Source organism: Equus przewalskii, chromosome 23 (assembly GCF_037783145.1).
Source record: "Equus przewalskii isolate Varuska chromosome 23, EquPr2, whole genome shotgun sequence".
NCBI lineage: Eukaryota > Metazoa > Chordata > Mammalia > Perissodactyla > Equidae > Equus > Equus przewalskii.
The window spans coordinates 539,707-556,431 of NC_091853.1; the positions used below are offsets into that span (position 1 = coordinate 539,707).

General features: G+C 57.1%; 1 protein-coding gene across 47 annotated transcripts in view; it reads left to right on the plus strand.

Annotated features, from left to right (window-relative positions):
• The window catches only part of NFASC (neurofascin), a 175,483-nt gene extending 162,310 nt beyond the window's left edge, over positions 1-13,173 (plus strand). For 42 of the 47 annotated variants that reach the window (XM_070591208.1, XM_070591211.1, XM_070591195.1 and 39 more), the window contains 3 exons: positions 1,037-1,168; positions 3,513-3,582; positions 7,003-13,173. In XM_070591208.1, the coding sequence (XP_070447309.1) occupies positions 1,037-1,168; positions 3,513-3,582; positions 7,003-7,234 (434 nt within the window). In that variant the 3' untranslated portion in view covers positions 7,235-13,173. The remainder of the gene's footprint in view (positions 1-1,036; positions 1,169-3,512; positions 3,583-7,002) is intronic. The other 5 variants (XM_070591224.1, XM_070591234.1, XM_070591190.1 and 2 more) reach the window with 1 other exon arrangement.
• The last annotated feature ends 3,552 nt before the right edge of the window (positions 13,174-16,725 follow it).

Sequence of the window (16,725 nt, forward strand, 5' to 3'; positions counted from 1 at the left end):
CCATCCCCCTCCCCCTCCTCCTCCCCCTCCTCCCCCTCCTCCTCCCCCCCAGCCGTGTGCCTTTGCGGCTCTGATCCTTCCACTCCTCTGTCTGGTTTTCCATGGCAGGCTGTGTGTTGCTTTTGTTCTCCAGACCACAGAAAGGAGAGCAGTGGGTGCATCCTCCCACCCACACCCCTCCTGAGCCCTGTCCCCAGTCATTGGGCCCACCAGGATGCCTCAGATGGCCCTGAGCCCCTGTGCTCCAGGCCCACCGCGTGCCCCAAAACACAGAGGAGTCTCCCACTTTGAGACAGGTCTCCACACGCTCCAGGCAGGGACTCAGTGGCACAGGGGGTCTCCACGTGTGGAAGTGGTCTCGAGGTGGCGTGGGGTGCGCTGAAGGCACAGCCCTGACCCACCCTCGCTGCTGGCCAGTCCAGGGGTATGCCCCAGGGCTTGTCTTTGCCGTCAGGGAGCTCACCATCCAGCTGGGGAGATGCGAGAGGGCACAAGGCACCCGGAACCACACCGTGCCCAGGACCACTGCCAGGAAGCCCGGCTGCCTTCGGCCATGCTGTGGGAGAGGTGCTGCTCTGGGCCTGCAGGCCCGTGAAGGGGCTCCAGGAACAGGGCCGCAGTGGGCCGGCCGTGCCAGGGGCGGCGCACAGGCTCCTTCTTCTCACCCTGGGCTCCTTCATGGGATGGTTCCTCCACGGCCGGTCCCTGGCCTCCCCTCAGTCCCCACCACTGGGACGGAGGGGGCCCGCGCCTGATCCCTAGGAAACTGCCTCTTGCTGGACCTCCTGTCAGCCTTCTGCCGCTTATTCTGCTGCCTGCATCCCTTTCCTTTGCCTCTTTTCTGACCTTTTGACCTTGGCGCTTTCATTATTTCCTTTGACCCCGTAGCCGGGTAGTTTGGACCAGAGGGCTGCTAGGTGGTAGCGTTAGGCTCCGGGAGGAACCTCGACGTGAAGTAGCTGAAGCTGTTCCCCGCTTCTCCCCCCCACCCTCCCCCACGCAAAATCGTCACCGTGTCTGCTCTGGCCCCCGCCAGCTTACACCAACAACCAGGCGGACATCGCCACCCAGGGCTGGTTCATCGGGCTCATGTGCGCCATCGCCCTCCTGGTGCTGATTCTGCTCATCGTCTGTTTCATCAAGAGGAGTCGAGGCGGCAAGTACCCAGGTGAGCTGTGTCGAGGCGTGGGCTTGGGGGAGGGTCTGGCGGGCTACCCTGTGAGTCACCAGGTCTCGGGGGAGCTCCACCCTTGGCAAGCTGGGGAATACAGTCCTATTGCCTGTTCTCTGCATCTTAGAGCTGCCAGCAAGCAGCTTGAGTTAACCACCCTCCCCTGAGGTGGTTGGAGGCCCGGTCCAGGCAGCTCGGACCGGGGGGAAGGAACCCTACTGTTAAGATGACCTGCCCTCCCCTTGACTCACCACCCATCTGCTCAGTCAGTGGGCTTTCTCAGCCTGAATCTTATTAGGATCCTGTGTTCCAGGGCAGGAGGAAGGAAGAGAGGCATTTTCTCTCACCGTGAGAGAAGGGAGTGAGCAGCGGTCTGGGCGGGGGCAGACGCCGGGCCTGCAGAGCTGGGCTCCACATGCCTAGGCTGCAGCCACACATTCCTAGCAGGCAGAAGCTTCTGTGTGAGGGGCGGCAAGGGGCTGAGGGGTGTCTGGTACACCCCTCGGCCCTGAGAGGGTTGGGGTTTCCCTAGAGACCCAGAGAGGCATCCTCTTCTGTGGGTCTCAGCATTCTCCAGCCCAGACAATCCAAGGTCAAGGACAAGGACCTCTGGCGTTCCTGTTTCTAGAAATATTGATTGTTTTCCAAACAGGGGCAAGAAAGCCATCTGTCTGCGATGGGGTGGGTGGGGTCACAGGAGACAGGATGACAGATGACCCTGAGAGTGAAAATCCTCCTGTCTGCAGAATGAAATAGCTCCCTGCCCCTGAAGCAGGCACACCCCAGCGCCCCAGGTGCCTGCTTCTCCCCATCTCTGTGAGCAAGTCCTCTTCCAGGACCCCTGAAACCCAACTCAGAGAGAGGGGACTCTGTTTCCTTCCCCCTCACTGGTACCCTCAGACCCCAGGATTCTGAAGAGTCGTGCCTCTCATGTCACGGAGGGAGGCCCCTGAGAGGGAGGGCAGGACACTGCGGTTCCTTCTTTTTTGAAGAAGATTAGCCGTGAGCTAACATCTGCTGCCAATCCTCCTCTTTTCGCTGAGGAAGACTGGCCCTGAGCTAACATCCGTGCCCATCTTCATCTACTTTATATGTGGGATGCCTACCACAGCATGGCTTGACAAGTGGTGCCATGTCCGCACCCGGGATCTGAACTGGCGAACCTCCGGCCGCCAAAGCGGAACGTGTGCACTTAACCGCTGCACCTCTGGGCCAGCCCCCCGCGGTTCCTTTTGATGAGTGACGTTGTCTTTCACTTTGTTGTGTTGTGTGGGACTCTTCTTCTTTTGTGAGAGAGAAAGCCAGAGTTAGGGAGAAGGATGGCCTTATTGAGTACGCCATCTTCCAGCTGGAACTGGAACACCAAGGAACTCATCAAAGAAACTCTGAGCCTTCCTTGTCCCTTTAGACGGTGTCCCATTCCAGAAAGTTCTTCTTACAGTAACCTCCTTCCCTCCGGCTCCAGGTCAGCCCCTAGTCCATTGGAAAGGTGAGTGAACCGGAGCTGCAAGGCCCCACCGCCAGTAGTCGCTCCCGTCTGAATGTTGCTAATTAGTTGCGGGACGTGATCTTCACCTTTCAAGGCCTCAGTTTCCCTCGCCTAAAATGGGGGTGACTTCCTGCCTTGTACCTCAGAAAGGATACGTAAGGAGTCACTCTTGGAAGTGTCTGTGGTATAAAGGCTCTGTGCTGCGTGTAAGGACACTAGAAGGCAAGGGGATCTCTCCCAGAAGGACACTGCAGCCGGCACAGAAGGAAGGTCACAGCACAGGACAGGCCTTGGGTGGGTGTTTACAGTCACAGGAGGTGTGGGGAAAGGCTGCCACACAGACACGAGTGGGCACAGGTACAAGAGCGCCTTCCACTCCACAGGTGTCGGCAGTGTCCTTTCTGCCCAGGGCGGGGAGTTGGGCCGGGCTCTGCCAGGAGCTCAGAAGAAACACACAGTTCCCCACCCTCAAGGAAAGAACTGGCATTGTTACAGGCATAAGAAACAGGCACAAATAATTAGAATACAGAGCAGAATAGGAAAGATGCCAAGGGAAGGACCACAGCCATGGGGTGTTTGGGGAAGACCTCATGGAGATGGGCTGGGGAACCAGGTGGGAGGAGATTTTAGTCACCAACAGAGAGGTAAGGAAACCCCAGCGACGATGAGGTAGGAGCAATGTGGCAGCTGATTAAATGTGGGAAGCAAGAACAAGAGAGGCATCGATGGTGCCTTACTGGAAGGGAGGGTCACTGAACCCAAAGGCGGTGTCCTATGGCTGTGCATCAGGGCCCCACAGGGCACGGGCATCCTTAGTCATCAGGTCTGTGTCTGCTTCTCTTCTTGATCAAGTGCGAGAGAAGAAGGACGTTCCCCTCGGCCCTGAAGACCCCAAAGAAGAGGACGGCTCCTTTGACTACAGGTGCGTGACCTCTGCGGCTCCTGCTCGCACCCAGCGCCTGTCAGGTGGGCTGTCCTCCCCGCCCTGAGGCGGCCCCTCCCCTCAGAGCAGCTGGCTGGGCTGAGAGGCCACTGTATGGCTGTCCTTCCCCGCCGGGTGTCACCTCTGCCTCTATGACAGCGCCTGCTTGTCCCGATTGTGCCCAACAAGGCTGCCTGCCACCCCCTCAGGAGGGACCCCACCTGACACACTCACACCCATTCGATGTATAGTACTTCATTCACTCAACTGCACGGCTCAGGGTTATTGAGCTCCTCATATGTCTGTTTCCGTCTTTCCACTCTGAAAGCGAGCCCTGGGTCCCCATGCTGTGAGATGAGCTCAGCTCTCAGCTTCCTCTCACCCTAACCCTGAAGATAATGACCGGGGGGAGGCCATGCTCTCTTAGAGGCTTGGCTAGGTGAGGGGTGAAGGGCAGTGGTGTTGGGGAGGTGTGTGTTCTGGGCCTTTTCTCATGAACTTGAATGATTTCTCTGGGCTCTAGCCTACAATAGGCCTTAGAGAGGCCTCTGCCTAGTGCCTGCCCCAAATGAGAGGACAGAAGCCCAGACCAGGAAGTGACCTGCCCAAGACTCCCCGACTCACCACCCAGTGAGCTGGTGGCGGAGCTGGAGAGGCCAGCGGCCCGACTCCAGCTCCTGTCGTTGTCCTATACCCATGATCCCTCCCCGATCTGGGCAGCCCTTTGTATCTGGTTAACAAAGTTGTAATCTGTCCATTTTGATGGCAAGTGTGTTTGAGTTAAGGAATGATGCAGGGTGGGTCATGGATGTCTCCCCAGACCAAGTGGGGTGGGAGGAAAGGCTCTGACCAGGGCCCCCTTCTCCAGCCCCACCCAGTTACTGTCTGGGGCAAGTCACCCCTGTTCTCCCCTGGGCCCTCCTTATCTTCTCCTGTTCCTCCACCACTGTGCCCATCAGGAGCTTGGCAAGCAGGCTCAGATCAATGGGCGGCAGAGCCACGGCCCACGCAGCAGCCCATCTGGCGGCTTATGGACCACGTCCATCCATCCAGTCCCCACACCCCCAGGAGGCTCTCCAAAAGGGCAAGCAGGAGAGGCCCCTGCCCTGACTGTCCTCAGCACCGCCTGGGAGCCCAGCTTCCGCGTGGGCTGATAGCTATTCCCTGGCCGTCAGTTCCAAAGGCCCTGGGGCTTCCTCTCCCCCAGACCCTCAGTGCAGCCACAGAGGAGGGTGAGGACCTCCTCAAACAGAGGGCCAGCCAAGCTGCGCGATGAGAAGCTGCTTCCTTGGGCACCTCTCCTTCCCAAACACCAAAGCTATGGGGTAAAAACACCTGCCTCCCCCCACCCTACTTGTGCCCCACTGACGGAGGCTGGGTGTGCACAAACGCACACACCACGCACGCACATGCACACACCCCCTCGGCTCGGGCTCCGGGGCTGGCAGTCTGTGGCGTCCATGCTAGAGCCCCCACTTGATGAGTCCAAGAGACCGAAACTGGGAACGGGCTGAAATTCACACGTCAGAGGAAGCCCCAGGTCTCTAGCCGGGACAGGCTGAGGGGCAGAGGAGCGGCCCGCCTGGCTCGCTCTGGGGCCTGCCTGCTGGGGCCCTCTCTGGACTCCCTCTGCTTCTCTCTCCCTTTCTGTCCACTTATTCCTCAAAGGTCTCTTGGAAGGTAGGCTGACAGGTGGCTAGACCAGGGCCCCCAGTCATTCTAGTTTCTTTCAAGCTTCCCTTAGGAGAGGTCTGTTCTTTCCAGACCCCGATCGTCTTTCCCGAAAAAACCCGACACGCTCAAGGCCCTTCCCCCTGCTTCCACCCCGCTGGGGCGTCCCTGCCCAGTGGTTGCATTTAGCTTAGGTGCCTGGAATTCCCAAGAGTCACACAGACGCAGTCCTTGTGTTCCTGCAGGGGGGGTGGAGGGCCCTGGGGAGGGAGTGCCTGTGGAGAAGTCTAGCAGGTGGGGCGAGGAGCCTGGTAATGAGAATCTGGTGGTTCCCAAAGGTGAGTCCCACTCCCTGGAAATTCAGTGCAAGCTCAGAGGCCCACTTCCTCCTCTCGGGCCGCCTCTCCCGCAATAGAGAGCACAGTGGGCCACTAATGTGCACGGCGCAGGGGGAGTGGGCTCGTAGCTGTCCATCTTTCAGCGCCCAGCGCCTCCTGCTCTGGCGCTCGGCCCTCCCCTCACAGCTGTCTTTGCCCAGCACCGCTGTTAGAAGTGAGAAGGCACTGCCCACTCTAGTAGCAACTCAGCTGGTTGGTTTCCTTGGTTTCCGCACACCCAGGAAGTGGCCTGGGGACAGGAGAAGGGAATGTGTCTGCTCAGACCGCCTGGCACCACTGTGTTCTCGCCTGTGAGGACCCAGATTCCCAGTTCCTGCTGCTGGTCCGCCTGCCTCCTGCCTGGGAGCTCACCTCCCCTCTGAAGTGCAGCCAGCAGCATCTGGCGCCGCCTCTGAGCCTAAAGGGCAGAGAGTTTTCCAGCCAGGGGAGGGATGGGGTACCTGGGCAGCTGCCAGCCCAGGTGAGCGTCTCACTTCCTAGGGGCGTATCCGGCATCCCAGGAGCAGACACCACTTTAACTACCAGCCTCACAGCTCTCCTGCCGCAGAAGGGGCTTGAGGGCAAGGCCAGGGGCCTCAGCAGGCTGCCGGGCAGGATCCTCTGAGCCCCGTAGTCTTTGTCTCCAGGGGCTGGCCTCACATGCTCGTCTGCATGCCCCCCTCCTCCCACCCTCTTTCGCTTGCTGGGCTCGAAGCAACAGCATCTGTTTGTTGATAAACCCGAGAGCTGAGAGAAGCAACACCAAGACAGAGCAGGGCAGAGGTTTCTTTCTTTGAGGCCCAGACGGTTGCTTTTTGTCAAGGGCAGAGCCTTTCCAGACAGTCACAGATTATGGAGTCAGAGCTAGTTCAGTCCCTCTTGATGAAGACACTGAGAGGAAAGGGCTTTCCCAGGGTTGCAGAACCACACAGGGATGCGCTTGGGACTAGAACGACAACTCCTTGACGCCCCATCCTTGGCTCTTCCCATCCCACCTGGTCTCACAAGCAGTTGGCTCTGCCTCACCATTGGGCAGCCACCCTCTGCCTGCTCCCACCACCGAGGGTGGCCCAGCCTCAGGGCGAGGACCCCAGGCCAGGAGTCCAGAAGCATGGGCACCAGTCCCAGCCCTGCCCCAACTTGCCACCTCACTGTGGAGAAGACACTTGTCCTCTCTGGGTGTCAGATTCCCTTCTATGGGACTGGCTGGACAGGGGAGGGCGAGGGAGGGCTGAGCCGCATGGTCTCTGAGGTCCTGTCCTCTGAGCTGTGCAGCACGGGTGCTTGGCAAGAGGCCAGCAGCCCTGTCCCGTCTGGCTTTGGGCTGCACTGGGCTGGGCCAGGCCCTGATTCTCTGTCTTTCTCTGGCCAGTGATGAGGACAACAAGCCCCTGCAGGGCAGCCAGACATCTCTGGATGGCACCATCAAGCAGCAGGAGAGTGACGACAGCCTGGTGGACTACGGCGAGGGCGGCGAGGGGCAGTTCAATGAGGATGGCTCCTTTATCGGCCAGTACACAGTCAAAAAGGACAAGGAGGAGACAGAGGGCAATGAAAGCTCAGAGGCCACGTCACCCGTCAACGCCATCTATTCTCTGGCCTAACGGAGCCCCCCCCAGGGCACAGCCACCACTTTGCAAGTGAGAGGAGGGGAGAGGGGGAGATGAAGACACTGCAAAGCCACCACCATCTCCTGGGACGGGGGTTCAACATGGGGGTCTGCCAAGCTGTGAGGACCAGTGACCACCCAGCCAACCACAAGCCCCCTCCCAATGACCCCCCACACCCCGGGTGCCACCTGTTGGGGGAGCTGGAGCCCTGGCCGTGCTCAGCTGAGGGAGCCGGGCCCCTTGCTCAGCCTCGCAGGCACCTGAGCATCACCCCCACCGCCCGGCCCTGACCCTGGCACACACTCACCGGTCTCTGTTGCTTACGGGGCTTTTCATTGTCTTTATTTCTGCTCTGTGCATTTTCCCGTCCAGACCCAACGTCTCCATTTTCTTTTCCTTTTGAAGAAATGTCCCTGGAAAAAGCAAGAATAGGTGGATTCTCCCCCAGGAAACTGCAAAGACAGGCAAAGAGGACTGATCCGTAAGGAACGCATAGAGAAGCTGTAGAATGCCACCGCCACCAGGCCGGCGTGTTTCCGAAGGATGCCTTTCTCGCCGGATGCCTCCCCTCGCCCCCACCCCTCCGCCTCGGCCTTGGTAGTTGCTGAGCTGGGCTTGGCTCCTTTCTGGAAAATGACAGTATTTAGGCAGGGAGAGAGTGGGCAGCCGCCTTGCCTCGCTCTGGTTCGGCCAGGCGCTGGGCTCACCTCTCGCTCCTTGCTCTTACCCTGCCGCTTCCTCCAGAGCGTCCAGGACAAGAAGCGCAGATCTGAAGGAGGAGCTGGAGGAGCAGGAGTGGCCGCTGTTGAAAAGGACCTCAACTCCAGTGACCGTGTACCTCAAGCAGAAGAAAATCAGGCGTCTGGTCCCTGGGGAGCTGTGCTCACCTTCAGAGAGAAGAGAAGAGCAGGATTTGGACTTCCTTCCTCCACAGTGAAACCCAGGATGTAGGAGAGAGGGCCACACCCCCAGGCAGGGGCTGTGCTGCTGCCCTCAAGGCGCAGGGAACCCTGGGAGACACAAGCTTTGCCCGTGTGTTTGGGGGTGTAAAGCACTGCTCCCCGTTTCCTCTCTAGCAGATATCATCTCCTCGGTCGATTCTGTATGACGTTGAAATTTATGTGGTGTGTGGATGAGGCCCTGCTGCCCCTGGGACTGACCAGCGTGTCCTTTCCTTAGGGTATTTGCATATCCAGAGACCCTGAGGGGGCATGGTTGACAGTGCTGTGACACCTGGCCCAGAGGAGGCAGTGATCTCCGTATGCCTTATGCAGCTCTCATCTGTCCCTGCAGTTCCAGGTTCCCCACCCCTCCCTGCAAGCCTTGAAGCCTCCAGCCACGTGTCTCAAGGAGAACGGGGCAGCCTATGCAAGCGCCACAGCAGAACCCGAAGCAGCCACTCAACACCCACCCTGCATCCCGTTGCCCCAGATTGGAGACCCTCGCAGACCTGCAGTTCTCAGAGAGCTGTCATCCTCCCCACCTAATCCATTGTTGAAACCAAAGGTATCCAGCCTCCGAGAGGGATCTCCAGCCTCAGAGTGACACTGTAGCTATTGCTGCAGCTGGAGTCGGTTTCAGGAGGGCAAAGGTGACTCCCAGTAATGGACCACCTGCCACGGGCACAGCCTCTGAGCTGAGGCTCCAGCTGCTTGCCAGGGGGCCTAGGCAGGAACAGGGCTATGTCCTTCAGAGGCTTTCTAAAGCATCGTTTGCCACATGTTTAAGCCACAAAGGTATTAGCAGTGCTTGCATCACTCGATAATGAGCCAGATGAAGGGCAAGCCCGTAGACACATACTCTGTGTGCAGGTAGGAAATCAGAGCCCAGAGCTCAGCCAATCATGTTGTTCTAAGCTGAGAGCGAGTAACTGTCCTTTGGCCCAAGCCACGTCCAGGTTTGCTGCCTGGAATCCCGAGAGGCAACTCTTGCATGATGAAAGGGGGCAGGCTAACAAGCAGGGGGCTGGGGAGTGAGCTCAGGGTCCCCTTCCCTGGCTTTCCTCGACACCTGCCCGGATACAGCTGGGCGTTCCTGCGGCCCAGGCCCAGGTCCCTAAAGGGAATGTCAGGGAAGTGTGCCTGTGAGCTGAGTTAACGGCCCAGCCTTTCTAGAAAACGCTCTGGATCTGAGCATAGAAGTCAGTTTCTCAGGCCCTCGTTCCATACTGCACCATACGTGCTAGGAAACTCAGTGCACCGAAAACAGGCTCTGAGTGCAGGAGCGTGTCATCGTGCCCCTCCCCTGCCTCTGGAAGGGCTGCTCCACCGCCGGTGACTGGGGAAGGGCCTCTGCTAGCCTAGAGTCTTGGGGAGAGGGGATTCCTCAGCCTGGATCTGCTCCTCGATTGCGTCCTGCCAGGCTCTGTGCCAGCCTCCTTCATGTAGGAAGATAGTGCCGTCAGCCCTGTCATGAGGCTGTCGTGCCGAGAGCTGACCCCACTACCACATGCTCACCATCCTCCTGGCAGGCCGGAGAAACCTGGGCTTGAAGAACAAAGTTCTCCCCAAGCAAAGATGGCGGATGCTTAGAGAGGTTGCAGGGTTAGGGAGGCAGCCCTTCTAGCAAGAGGGAAGTCTATTTTCCAGGGGGCCCACGCCGGAGTCCACCCAGCTCAGAAGGAAAGGGGTATCGTCCAGCACCCCCTGCCAGCTGGGGCTCTCACGCAACCACCCCGAAACATACTAACAACGATGCCAGAAGAGGGCGACACCATTGGTGCCTCAGCCTGTCTGGCTGCGGGGGAGAAGTGTCGGTCATCTCACGGTGACTCTGGAAATTCCATTGCCTGTGCTGCGCTCCCACCCACTGTGCTCAGCCGTTAGAGCTGTGGCATCCATGCTCTCATTTGTCCATCCATTGCTTAGACGCTCGTGGACATCCAGTCTGAGCCAGGCTCTGAGCCGAGGGTACCAAGGTGAATAATGAGGTATGGCCCCTGCCCTCACAGCGCTGACAGTCCTGGAACTGTCTTGGGACACAGTGGGCACTGGCTGGGAGCACCTGAGTACCTAAGCCGACAAGGCTCCAGGCTCGAAGGGAGACGCTTTGGAGGGAGGACTCGGTCCGCAAGGCTGGCAGTCCAAACCTGCCGCAACAGTCCTGCTTCCTGAGCCTCTTTGCTCTGCCCCTTGGGGCAAGTTGCTTAACTTACGTGAGTTTCAGTGCCTCGTCTCCACTCCTCTCCCCACAGAGGGGCCTGGGCCCACCTGCAGGAGCAGGGAGGCCCGTGTCTGGGAGTACACCACTGCAGGGCCAGGGGACAGCCTGAGTTATGGTGCATAGGACATGTCTCCTTACCTTGCTTTTGAGGAGATGATTGAGCTTAAGCTAACGGGAAAACCAGAGCTCCCTTGTCTGTGGCCTTTGTCCCAAGAGGCTGGAGGCATCTGGCCCGCCCCCTTCCTGGCAAGTCCCAAGCTCTGGAGAAGAGGCCGCCTTTCCGAGAGCAGCCAGTGCCCATATTGCTGCCCCTGCAGGGGGCATCTGCGAGCTGGGCCCACATAGTGCTTTCCTAGTTAAGTTGCCTTAGAAAAGGGGTGGAAATAGATCCGAGGATATCTGTGGGTTTTCCAGCTAAGGGACTGCCTCCCTGCCCACACGCAGCACCCACGCCTGGGCACTCCCACACACGCACACACAGCAGACCAAGGCCCTCCTGCAGGGCGGCACGGTCAGGGGGAGCAATACAGATTATGACATTGTCTTGGAGAGGGTGAGTCCACACCCAGGCCCACTTGAGGTGGGATACAGAGGGCTGTGTGCGTGCAGTGTCCATCTCGAGGCAGGGGAAGGAGGCGGTCCAGGCAGGGCCCCATCTGGGTAATTCCTGTAGGCAGAACCGAGAGAGAGTCTGATCCAAAGGAGGGGACCCTTCCCCAGGAACATCACGGGCAGCAGCTCTTTGAGGCTCCTGGAGCCGTGTGCGGGTCGGAGCCAAGTCCCAGAGCGTGGCAGGCAGCCTGTGTGCTGGCAGTGGGGGTTAACCGCTTTTGCCTCGGCCTTTAGAAGGTGGCGCATTAACCCAGGAGAGGCGAGGCTCCTGGGCGTGAGGCGGGGCTGGTGCGGGGGTCGCCGCTCCCGAGGAGGATGGCGGATTCCTGGGATGCTGGCCAGGAGGCTCCCCCTCGGGACGCCTTGTCACCTCTCGGGCAGGTCCTGCCAAACACACGGTTAGGTCCCAGAAGGACGTCACCTGCCGGTCCTGGCTGAGCTTTGCATGGTAGCTTAGGAGAAGCAGGTAGGAGTCCCTGATTTAAAAAAAATCAGAGGACTTAACTGAATGAAACCAAGAGCTTGAAATGTCAGGAGGAGGCGCAGTGGCCTGGCAGCTCCCTCCCTTCCCCTGAACCAGGCAGGGCCACCCCCTGGGAACCAACCTTGTGGCTGTCCCCAGCCTGCCAGCCCCAGCCAGGGCAGCACCCTTTCCTCCCCTCCCCTACGGAGAACGGGCCTTCCTGAGACAGGTCCAGAGCAGGATAAGAGCGGAAGGAGGACGGCCATCCAGGGAAGCCACGAGGCCCCACCAGTGTCTCAAGCCAAAACCAGCGCTCCTCTATCAGTATGTTAGCGTTAGGTGGATGTTCCGTAGTGATAGGATGGAAAGGAAATAGATACAAAGGCGTCCGGTTTAGGACAGTTCAGATTTCAGCATGCGAAGGAATCAATGACTTGTAAAGACAAGGATACTAACCCAAGGAGTGAAGGGACTTGCCCCCTAGTCACATAGCTGGTGAGTCCAGGTGAGGGTAGGGCTTGAACCCGGGCCTTCTGACTCCTTGTCCAGTGTTCCCCCATCTCACCGCAGCTGCCTCCCTGGAAGCACAGGAGGTGTTTCCTGCCGGTGCACCCTCTCATGCCTCTGTAGCACTTCTCCCACAGCCCCCGGGTTCCTCCCCAAAGGAAAGACACAAAGGATTTTTCTGAGTCCAACACCAGTCAGTCTCTGCCAGCCTGTGGTGGACCTGGCTGCGCGGTCAAGGGCAGACCCAGGCCAGGAGAAGAGTGACGAGCTGATGGGTGTCTGTCACTGTGAAGCCTGGACTATTCCCTGGAGTGGTCTCCGCTTCCTAACATGTTGGGCCCGCCGCACGCTGTCCCTCGGAGATGAGGGCGTGGAGAGCCCTCAGTCCACCCCGCCCTTGGCCGCAGGGTGCTGAGGGCAGCAGGGCCCGTGGGAGCTCTGCCACTCTGGGAATTGCTGGGCTGGAGTTCAGCACATGTAAAGACTTCAGTGAAGCAATAAACACAAAAATCTGGGAGAAGAAAACCAGAAATTTGTGCACGACTCTGTTTCTTTTCGAAAACGATGCAGATCAGATGACCCTGCCCTGCTCTTTTTTCTGACTCCCAGATTCGATGTCCTCAGTCAGTGTTGTCCCTCTGCCCAGCTCCTGGCTCTCTGCCAACTTCTTCACACTCCTGCGCTGAGCACCAGTTGCCTGTGACGTGGCTGCCCTCTGTCCTGGTCCCACCCCCAACCCTTGCTGAGCCCCGGGGACTTCTTGCCCTGCCCCCAACACACACATTTTCCAATTTGTTCCTTTCAGTGGGGCAATTTTTCCCCGATGTCTCCATCCCTTCCCGCACACCCACACTGAGTTGGTCTGACCTTTCTCCATTGGTTCCGTATTTAACTCTCACGGCAGAGTTGTTTTAACCCCTCTCACACTGTGTTCTTTCCTCCCTGCGAGCTGTTTTGCATTAACCAGTGTTGTCAGCGACAGTTGTGTTTCTGAGGGTGTTGCGCACGACCTTCAGCACGGATGACTGGGCCGTGGAGGGCCATCTAATACATGGACTTATAAACTGACTGCATGAGCAATGAAAAGGCCAAATTATTCAGAGTTTTTTTTTGAATCACTGTAAAAAAAAAAACTGATTTCTTTTGTATAGAGAACACTAAACGTATAATAAAAGTTGTTCAAAATGGACTCTGGCCATGTGATTTGTTCATTTTCCCTAGTTAATGGGAGGTGGAGGGGATTAATGTCAGGAGATTAATGGCAGAACTGAATCAAGGGGTTTTTCATGGCACCTGACAGCATTCATCTACGGAATTCTGTGACATCACCCCCATCTTGAAGTCGGTCTTATTCTAGAAAACTCTTTGGCAGAATTTGTTTTAAACGTAGAGCGACTGGTATAGGAATGTGCACAGCTGTGGAGACACCCGGATTAAACGTCCCTGTGCAAGTGCCATGGCGGGGGATGCTGGGAGCAGGAGAGAGCCGCGCAGCGACACTGTGTCCAAGCGCCTCCTGTCCCTGCACCCAGCCCGGATGTGGGAGGACTCCAGCATGTGCCCCGCGTTGTGCCTGGTGCAGGAGAGACACTTAATATTGTCGAAAGAATGAATAAACCTGCTTACAACAAACCCAAAACCCCTCTCAGTAGACTCGCAGGAATCTCAGTCAACAAGCAGAGAGAGAAGGGAAAGATACAGAGGGCTGTGCTGGTTGACCGGCAACACTCAACCCCCGCCAGCCTCCTCTCTTCACGCTTTGGCCTGGAGTTGTGCTAATTCTCATTGAGAGGTGGCCCAAGAGCGTCTCCCAGGCGGGATGAATGGCAGGGGACCGCCCAGAACTTGTAGCCCCCTCCCTTTCCTCAGGGTGGCGTCAGAGCTAGGAGGGGCGGGCTGGGAGGTGGCTCTGCTCTCACAGAAGGATAACGGATGGTTTGCAGGCAGTAATGGGAAATAAGGGTGAACGATTCCCTGCAAATGCAGGCCCAACTTTTGTGGACCCAGAACCAGCCCACCTCTGTTCACCTCCCTTCAGAGTCCTCAGAACAAATCGTTGATCTGAGGGGTTATGACTTCATCAGGTTAAAATGAGACCTTGTTTCCGGGTCTGCTCCTCCTGAACTGTGGGGTGACGCATTGGGTATGTCACCCCATGTCTCAAAGCACCCTGTTCACTCCTCAGAACATGAGAAAGACCTATTCTCATCACTCTCGAGTTCACAGGCTGTCTCTGAGATTTGCCCCTCATGTCCATTTGCACTGTCCCCCCGTTAGTCCAAGCCCTCATCCTGAACTCGGTGTCCTTGCTTCCTGTGTCACCGGTACACTCCCCCTTGAAACTGCAGCCAAAGGATCTTCTACGATACAAACCAGATCATGCGACTCCTTTACTTGAAACCATCGAGTTTGCTACCATACCTTCAGTTTGCAACCACAGGATAAAATCTAAACTGTGGCCTGTTAGACCTTCCATGATCTGACCCTTACCTCTGCAGGCTTATTTTTCACCACTCCTCACATATACCCTAAATTCTAGCCCTTCCAAGCTATTTTCAGCTCCCCCGACATGCAATGATTCTCACGCTCCTCAGCTTTGGCAAGTCAGTTCAACTCAAAAGCACCTATTAATACCCTGCTCTGTGCCAATGAATGACGTAAGGTAAGTAGGAGAGTGTTCCAGTCCTCGGGGAGCTCAGACTGTCATGGGAGACAGTCAAGTAAGCAGCAGCAATGTTATAGCATCTGGGGCAAAGGGCTCAATAAACGTGGCTTCAGTAAATGAATCACGGCCCAAAGATGGCTCTGCTTGGAACATCCGCCTCTCGACCTTCCACACCTGCCCTCTGCCGGATAATTGGTCATCACTGGAGTTGATGCTCACAGCCAGGCCTTGCCACACCGTCAGGTGCTTTCCTCTTTCCCATTTCAACCCCTCTGATCCTCTGTCTCCTACAGATCACCTCTCCTGAGCCCCTGGAAAGCAGGCTGTGGCCTCTGTGCTAGGTCACACATCTTTAACCATCAGCTCAGTCAACACCGTCTCAGGAGGTCTTCCCCGACACGAGATACGGTGTGAACAAGTACGCACATACACAGCCACCTCTGCACAGGCTGGTTTAGATCCCATGTCTCTCATGGAGTCTGACATACGACATTTATTGTCCTTTTTTTTTTTACTAAATTATAAACTTCCTGAGTATAAGAGACTATTTTTTCATCTCTGTATCCACAGGCCACGCCTCATACAGCAAGAACAAAATGAATGAATATGAATAAATGAGTGAATGAATGAATGAATGAGACAGACGTTCCTTTGAAAGAAGAGGCTAGGTGAGTTCCAGATTTTTCTCATCCTCTTTGGATATTGGATATTGAATAGTGGACTGGATATGACATTTTGGGGGTGGGGGCGCCCACTGGCCCAGTTTTAGACCAGGAGCCCCACTCAGTGGGACAAGTGGAGAGATGATGCATGCGTCTTATCTGAAGAAAGCCAACCTCAATTCAACTGAGGCCAAACAAAGCGGCTGCCTCTCTTCAGAGCCCCAGGGACCCCCAGCATATCTGTCATCCCTCCTCCCTGTCTCCTGGAGGCTGTGCCTCCCAGGCCATTAGAAATGCTAATCTCCAGCGTGGAGTTGGATTAACCGAGCCAGTGGTGGGGGACAGTCATCTTCCAATCTTTATTAAGAGTGAATGCTATACCCGCTCTTGCCAGCTGCCCCCAAAGAGATGGGATCTGGGAATTCGTTATAGCCCCTCTCATCAAGGCAGCCTCTACTGCTCACACCATATTGGGTGGAGGGGTGGGGAGCGCCCATTTCGGCCTCCCCCTCCCCACTTAATGCATCAGAGCCCATTTGTTTGATGTCGGCTCCTGCTGGAGCCTGGGCCAGGCAGTGGCCTCAGAGCAATTTGGAGCCACAGCTGTGGCCCAACTGCACAGCCCCCAACCCCCGTTCCCACCCCCACCGCACAGCCCCTAGAACTTCTGCTGATTAGCCTCAGACCCCACGGCAGGCACAAAGGCCCCTCTTTGTGTAGACAGGGAGCTGTCTGGTAGAGTCCACAGACAGACTCAGCCCTGGCTTGAGTTCGGTAGGAACTCACTTTACCCACACAGAGCCCGAACCAGAATTGGGACCCCTCAGCCTCCCGTGGGAGACCCAGCAGAGCAGCTGGAGGGCAGGGGGGTGTTTCTCTTAAAACAAACAAACAAAATTACTTAGTATAAAAATCACAACTTCCCCCTAGCGAGGCTGAATCCTATTAAATGGAGGGTCCAGAATTGATCTGGGCAGGGGGTCTGCAGTTGGCAGCGGGAGAGAGTCCTGTGTAGTAGGACAGTGAGGTGGGGGCTGGGAGCAGAGGAGGAGCAGTGACAGGCAGAGGAAAGAGTAGAGCAGCCGTTCTCAAAGTGTCGTCCCTGGACCAGCGGCATCACAAAGACCTGGGAACTTAGAGCCGTGCAAAGTCTGGGCCACACCCGTCTACTGCATCAGAAACTCTGGAATCTGGGTCTTAACAAACCCTCCAAGTGATCCTGATGCCGGCTCAAGTTTGACCCCAAATTAGAGGGACACAATGAGAAGGCTGGCACTCCAGGGTGGGACATTCCCCGGGTCCCCCAAAGCATCAGTCAAGTCTACCCAGGTGATGAATTTGCTTCGTGCAAGTGGGTATCTTATACAAGCTAGCCAAGTTGGTGAATTCCACATCCATTGTTGATGCAGCGTGC